Here is a 6,955-nt window from a genome sequence, read left to right on the forward strand (position 1 = left end):
CTGACTTCCCTGTAAACTTACAAGGCTGCCCATTTTACTTCTGGTCAGCTCTAATTGTTTGAGAGTTTTTCTTTACATTGAGTGGAAATCTGCCTCTACAACTTGTACCTATTGCTCCAATTTTTACTCTGAGGAACCAGACAGAACAAGTTAACTTCCTTTTCCACATGACATCACTTAAGATATACACTTAAAGAAAACTTTCACATTCCACTAATAGTAGAGTTACTCTGCTCCCCTGTAGTATACTGTTAACCAATCATTCCCCTCAGTAATACACAGTTCTAGTAAACTTACACAGAAGAGGACATAAAACATCATTAAGGGAAAGGAGAAGTATGGAAAATGAGTTCTCTGAAGCTTATGTGCATGCTGTATCTCATGTTAGAAATATGAGCCATAGCATTTTGAGAGGTGTGTGCCAGCCTTGTGTACCATGTTCCCAGGCCCCTTCATGGCCGTGCTCTTTGCCAAACTGGAGAACATGCTGCAGAACTCACTTTATGTCAACTTCTTGCTGACGGGGCTTGTGGCCCAATTGGCCTGTTATCCCCAGCCCTTGCTTCGTTCCTTCCTGCTCAATACCAACATGGTCTTCCAGCCCAGTGTCAAGTCCCTACTTCAGGTAAGAGAGGAGAGTCATTCTCCTTAGGAAGGGTGGGATACTCAAAAGTCAGGAGACCTACATTCAAGTCTTGGCTACTACCGTTTAACTGAGTATGTGCTGTTGAGCACATTGAGCGTCCTCATTAATGTGCATGAAAGAGAGAAATCCTGGGTGGTGGAATGGGGTTGTTTAAGAGAGGGCTGTTTGTGGACAGTAGATGAATATTCATATGTATTGTGTCAAGAGAGGAAAAATGGGGTTAAGGGTAAGGGTCTGGGATCATCCAAAGAACCCAGAGTGAGGAATGTATGCCAGTTGTAGGGCATGGAGCAGGAATTGGAGAATTTGATGAACCTGGCCTTTGGGGTCTGGGAACAGCCTGGCATGTGCAAAAGCTGTCATTGAATTCTGCTACACAGGTGCTGGGCTCAGTGAAGAACAAAATTGAGAGCTTTGCAGCCTCCCAGGAGGACTTTCCAGCATTACTCTCCAAAGCCAAGAAGTACCTCATCGCCCGGGGCAAGCTGGACTGGGCTGAGGGTCCTGGGACTGGATCCGTCCCAAGACGCCCAGATACCCTTGGTGAGGTCCTTTCCCCTCAATCCTTTTGAATTCCTTAGTAAGACCTCTGATTCAATCTCTCTGACCCCTTCTGGGAGGCTTCTCACTTGCCCCCACCCCCAGCTTTTCCCTTGATGAAATCCAGACTATTCTGACAGCTGGGTAAAGTCTCCACCCTTCTTCCCCCAACCCCCTAATCCTTCTGATTTCCTTATTGTCCTCAAAGACCCAGTCCATACCTCCTAAGGTGTTACACCCCAGGCCCTATGCCCTATGAAATTCTTAATTCCTCTGAGCCCTTCATTTGATACCTTTCCTCTAATCCTTCTGAGTCTCTCAGTGAAGCCCTACCTAGAATCTCTAATCCCAGTGACCCCTTGGGTTAGTACTCCATCTTCCCAGCACCTCCCTCTCCCCTGGTGACGTCTTGAGCCCCTACTTCCTCCAGTCCTCATGATGAGGACTACAACTTCTAAATGATAATAATAATGAAGATAGCTAACATTTATATAGCCCCTACTATGTGCTAGGTACTGTACTTAGTGCTTTACAATGATCTCATGTGATCCTTAACCATGGGATATAGATGTTATTATTATCCTCCTTTTACAGATGAGGATACTGGAGCAAAAGAGGTTAAGTGAGCCCAGAGTCACATCAGTCATTTCAGCATTTGTTAAGGACTGCTGAGTGTGAAGCTCTGTGCTATGCTTTGAGGATACATAGAATTAGAAAATGTAGTTGCTGCCCTCATGGAGCTAATATTCGTGTATTCAGAAATACCACCAGGCAGTATCTGATCACTTTGTAATAAGTACAGGCAACTTGTGCTATTTAAATTTAGAGGAGGGAAAGGTGGACAGAGAAGGCTTTAGGGAGTAGATAGGTGAGAGCTGGACCTTGAAGGATGGGGTAGGATTTGGAGATATGGGAAGGTTGGGCATTCTAGGAAGGAAAAACAACTTCAGCAGAGGTTTGGAGTCAGAAAGACTGGGGAGCTTTCAGGAGACAGGAGACCAGCTGGATGGAAAGGGAGAATTTGGGAAAGTGGAAATGAGGCTGGAAAGTTCTGGAGTAGAGAATTTCTGTAAAAGAATAGTAGGTGGCCAGGGATAATTGGCGTGGGTGTGGATAGTTGAGACTTTATCCTGTAGTTTATGGGGAGCCATTGAAGATTGTTGAGAAGCGGACTAGTGATGGACATGCTCAAGCTGTGTTTGGGAAAGACCAATAATCTCTGTTCGGGCACATGTACAGGCTGGATTGGAGGGGCAGAGATGGGAGGTAGGCAGATGAGCTAAGAGGCTGCAGGCATAGTTGAAGGGTGAGATAATGAGGGCCTGTACTGGAGTCACAGAAGTGAGGGGGAGGTGTAAGAGCAAGGATTTAGAGCTGGTAGACCTATTAGAGGTGATCTAGTCCAACCTCCCTCCCCCTTTTTATAGATGAGGAAATGAGACCAGAGAAGTTAAGTGATTTGAACATGGATGCATAGGTTGTGTCAGAGCCAGGATTTGAATCCAAGACCTCTGACTCCAAACCAAGTACTCTTTACACTGCAGCATGCTAGAGGGAGACGGAGAGAAGTGACAGGACTCAGTAGCCCTGGAATGCAAAGATATTTATGAGGCTTTAAGAGTGACTGGTAGATGGTAGTTTTTGAGGAAGCAGTGTCCTGGAGGAGATGATAAGAGATCATGGAGGGGGCAGGTGGACAGATGAGTCTTGGAAGAGTAGAGGACTCTTCTTTGCAGGAAGGAAGGGTGAGAATGTTGGGGTAGGAAATAGGTATGTAAAGATGAGGAGAAACATTGAGGGATCTTATGTCAGTGACCCACATATTGATTAGAGAAAGTAGATGGCAGGTTTGATTCAGGGGCAGGAATGGATGTTGGTTTAGCAGACGTGACTGCAGATATGGCTTTCAGAAAAATTGAATGCTTATAGTGGGACGGTACACTGGAGAGTTAATGGAGAGCACAGAGTTGTCTACCTCTTTCCCCATCTATTGGCCTTGAGGGTAACAGTACTTGTGAAAGATTGGGTTGAGGAAGGGGAGGTGGTTAGTCTGCTGGAATTGTGGTAATAGAGAAAGGTGAAAAGTGACCTGGTCCCAGGAAAGCACTTTACCTTGGCCCACTATCCTCATACTTCCACTCCCTCTCCAGTCCTGGGTTTATTCTTAGGGAACCCAGCTTCTGGATGTGTCCTAATTTTGGGTTTCCCTGAGAGTGTATGTGTGGGACTATGACCTCTAGCTCAGCCTTGGCCCCTCCATAATCCCCTCTCTCATTTCTCCTGCTTCCTAGTGAAGGCCCGGAAGCCATCCTTGGGAGAGCTGCTCCTTCGTCACGCACACAGTCCAACACGATCCCGGCAGGCAGCCCAAGTAGTCCCACAACTGGGCCGTGAAGGCCCTGGTCCGGCCCTGGGACTTGGTGGGAGTTTGGGGCCCCATTCAGCTCTGGGGACCTCACCCTTGCCCTTCCGGAGTAGCCCTGCTGAGCGTCAGGGTGAGGCTTTGCGCATCAAGAATGCTGTCTATTGTGCAGTGGTCTTCCCCGAGTTCCTCAAGGAGCTGGCGGCCATTTCCCAGGCCCATGCAGTCACCTCGCCCTTTCTGCTGGAGGCCTTTGAAGAAGGTCCCAGGACCCCTGCCAGGCCCAGCCCTGAACCCTAGTCCTTCCTTCTCCATCCCCCTTGCCCAATGGACAATCAGGAGCCCAGGGAGGGGGGCTGGATATGAGGTGGGCTCCATTTTTAGATGCCAAGGAGGCAGAAGATAACTTTTTAATTTATTTGAGATGAATGTTTTATGGAGAACTTGTTGCAATATATATAAAAGGGAAATGTCTAAGCGGCTCTGATGCCTCCTTTGTATTTCCCAAGACTCGTGAATGGGTGAGTAGGGTTGCATGGACATGAAGGCTTGCTTAGGAGTGGGCAGCCTCATTTCTTCTCCCAGGCCCCTAACCTGAGATTTCAGGCCTGGAAGGGTTAATTAGAGCTAAACCCTGGGCTTCCTGGGGCTCTGGCCCACCCACCCATCACCCAGAAGAAAGAGGCAGTATTGGTCTGGGGTGGTTTTGGGGAGTAGCAGCTGGTATTTATTGGGGACTAGGCTCCTTGCACCAAGCCCTTGGGGCTGAGCCCCTCTCCTCCTGCATCCCCCTTCCCCTTAGTCATCATTGTCAAATTCCGCTGATAGGCCCTGCAGCAGAGGCAGGGACATGGAGTGCCGGTCCGGGTCCCCTGGGCCCCCACCCTGGTTCCCTGATGAGAGGTTTCGGGAGCTGAAGAGCCAGTTCTCTGTTGGGGGTGGGGGGAAAATACTGTCACAGCTCACCTCACCAGTGGTCCCTCAGAACCCATCCACTAGGTCCTCTTGCCCAACCTATGTACCCTATTCAAATGAGATAATATTTGTAAAGTGCTTAGCACAGTGCCTGGCACATAGTAGTTGCTTAATAAAATGCTTATTCCCTTATTCCCTCCCCCATAACCTCATGCCTTGAACCTTACATAATGTCCATCTTTTAGATTCTGAACTTAATGCTCCTCTGGCTACCCGCTATACGTGTTCCCCCAGAGCTCTCTCCCTCCCATCCTAGGCCTCATAAACTAGTCCTGTTCCTCAAGTTTCCAGGGACTCTTGTTCCAAAGGGCCTGGGCTCCATTCACACCCTGACCCCTACACCTTTGTCAGGTCTCCAAGGATTTGAGGTCCCATAACACAGTCCTGATATCTTATGCCCTCAACTCTGTGACCTGTCCCGTCCTCTAAGGACTCAGATCCCATAGCCTAGTTAGTTTTGTTGCCCTCGTCCCATGCCCCAGCCCTTTCCTCTAAGGCCTTGTGACCTGACTCCCTCGGTACCTTTTTTTTTCCCGGTACCCCACAGCGTGTTTGACCCCCTTCGGAAGGGGTTGTGGCCCTTATAAGAGAACCTGGTTGTCCGTCCTTCTGGGGGAAGCTGGCTGGGTGGTGTGGGTGGCTGTTGGCAGGGTGAGGCATCAGTATCAGGAAGGGTACTGGGTAGAGTTGAGGTTAGGGATGGGATCAGCACTGGACCTGGCCGGGCCCAGCTGGCTTTCCGAGGCAGTTGGTCCCCGGTCAGGGGCCTCTGTGGGCCCAGCATACCCTTGGGCTGAAGTGCAAACTTGAGGCAAGAAAACGCCACTGGCAAGGGGTAATGAAGGCGCAGCTGGCGGGGCTCACAGGCTGTGGGTGCAAGGCCCAGCTGTAGCCAGGAGCAGGAGAAAACCTGGTAGATGACATAAATGCTGTGGGTGCCACGGAGCCAGGGCAGGGCTGGCTGGAGGCTCACTTGACCTGGTGGGAGTAGCAGAAAGGCCACACGTTTGCGCAAGCCCCCCAGCTGCAGGGTGATGCGGCAGGGCTGCCCATCTACCAGTCTTGTTTCCTCATAGCCTATCTCAGCCCTGCCCCTGGGTGAGTACTCCCTTGTACAGTGGGCAAAGGCACCTTCAGGTCCTGTACGCTCCAGCAACCCTGGCAGTGGTCCCACGGGTAGCAGAGCCCGCCGACTCCGGCGTGGCAGACCTAGCCCCAGGGGCAAGGGTAGGCCCAGGCGGGCACGGATGAGCCATGGAGGTGGCTTTGACTTTTGCTTCACCAGTACTCCGAGTAGGTCATAGCATGCTGCATCTGCCAGGAAGGGAACAGCCACCACATTGGGTCCAAAGCGCTCCTCGGTGACCTGTGGAGCAGTTGGGCAAGGGTCAGAGCTGGGGGGCATCATCCCTCGACCTGTCCCTCCCAAAGCTGTCCAAGATTCAGCCCCTTTCACTGGCTCGGTTCCCCCACCTTGTCTTTGATGAGAGCCCAGGTGGAGTCAGCCTCAAAGAGTGACAAAGGCTGGGGGGTGCTGGCTGCCATGATCAGTGAGGGCAGCCCCCAGAGGGCAGGGGAGTTGGCCTGCAAGCATCTGCTCTAGGTCCTGGGCCTGAGGTCATAGAGCTGTTGCCAGGCACCAGGTCTTGTAGGTAGGACTTCTAGGTTCTGTTTCTGGAGCCCCAGGGGGAGGGAAGAACTACTTGGGCTTTGTGTCTAACTTTGGGGTTCCCTGGGAGGCAAGACTCCTGGGTTCTTGGTTCAGTTTAGAAAGTCCAGTGGATTTAGGGCTCTTGGTTTCTGCTCAGATTTGGGGTTAATCTCAGGTGTGCCTCAGCCTCAGTTTACTCCATGCTGCTATTATGTTGATAAATGAGCCCAGACTGCAGGGTTCAGGGAGCTGATGGTGGCCTGTGGAGATAGCATGCTTCCAGGAGGGAGAGGCAATTGAGATCTGTGACTGGAGAGGGTGACCCTGTTCATCTCCTTATCTCAGGAGAGGGAGGCACAGGCGATGTCAGAGAACCTAGAGTGTTTTCAACTCCCTGGGGAAGGATGGACTCAGTCTCTTATTTCAGTGAGGAAGCAAGGAACTCTGCCCAAGGCCAAAAAGTGCCCTGGAGGACCCAGACAGGTTCTGGATCCATGGAGAGAACTGAGGGGGAAGGAGACACTTTGTCCTGGGATGACCAGGAAGGTGAATAAAGCCTCAGACTTGGCCTCCTGTGTTGCCATGGAAACCAGAGCCGCAGGGCCCTGGGAGTCGCTGCGGCGGGGGCGGGCGGGAAACCAAAGCGAGGCTGCAGAAGGGGGTGTCGTGTCCATGGTAACCGAGAGGAGAGAACGTGCGCCAGGCTCACGCCACTGTTGGCAGGGTAACGGCAGTGTGAAGTGGCTCTGGCTGCCCGCTCCCTGCGTTTTTGCCTTGGCTC

The 6,955-nt window shown here is 51.2% G+C and overlaps 2 protein-coding genes across 2 annotated transcripts in view; one reads left to right on the top strand and one right to left on the bottom strand.

Moving 5' to 3' along the window:
* Window positions 1–4,025, top strand: part of FAM160A2 (family with sequence similarity 160 member A2) — a 22,100-nt gene extending 18,075 nt beyond the window's left edge. Inside the window, exons 10-12 of the mRNA XM_027864704.1 lie at window positions 447–625; window positions 1,027–1,189; window positions 3,478–4,025. Of these exons, the coding sequence (XP_027720505.1) occupies window positions 447–625; window positions 1,027–1,189; window positions 3,478–3,848 (713 nt within the window). The 3' untranslated portion in view covers window positions 3,849–4,025. The remainder of the gene's footprint in view (window positions 1–446; window positions 626–1,026; window positions 1,190–3,477) is intronic.
* A 92-nt stretch (window positions 4,026–4,117) lies between these two features.
* Window positions 4,118–6,145, bottom strand: CUNH11orf42 (chromosome unknown C11orf42 homolog). Its single transcript, XM_027864705.1, is given in 4 exon segments — window positions 4,118–4,477; window positions 5,064–5,889; window positions 5,997–6,100; window positions 6,103–6,145. Coding segments are annotated over 4 exon segments (1,104 nt in total). The 3' UTR covers window positions 4,118–4,346.
* Between the last annotated feature and the right edge of the window lie 810 nt (window positions 6,146–6,955).

This window comes from Vombatus ursinus, unplaced genomic scaffold, assembly GCF_900497805.2.
Source record: "Vombatus ursinus unplaced genomic scaffold, bare-nosed wombat genome assembly UNPS02014775.1, whole genome shotgun sequence".
NCBI classification, from domain to species: Eukaryota; Metazoa; Chordata; class Mammalia; order Diprotodontia; family Vombatidae; genus Vombatus; species Vombatus ursinus.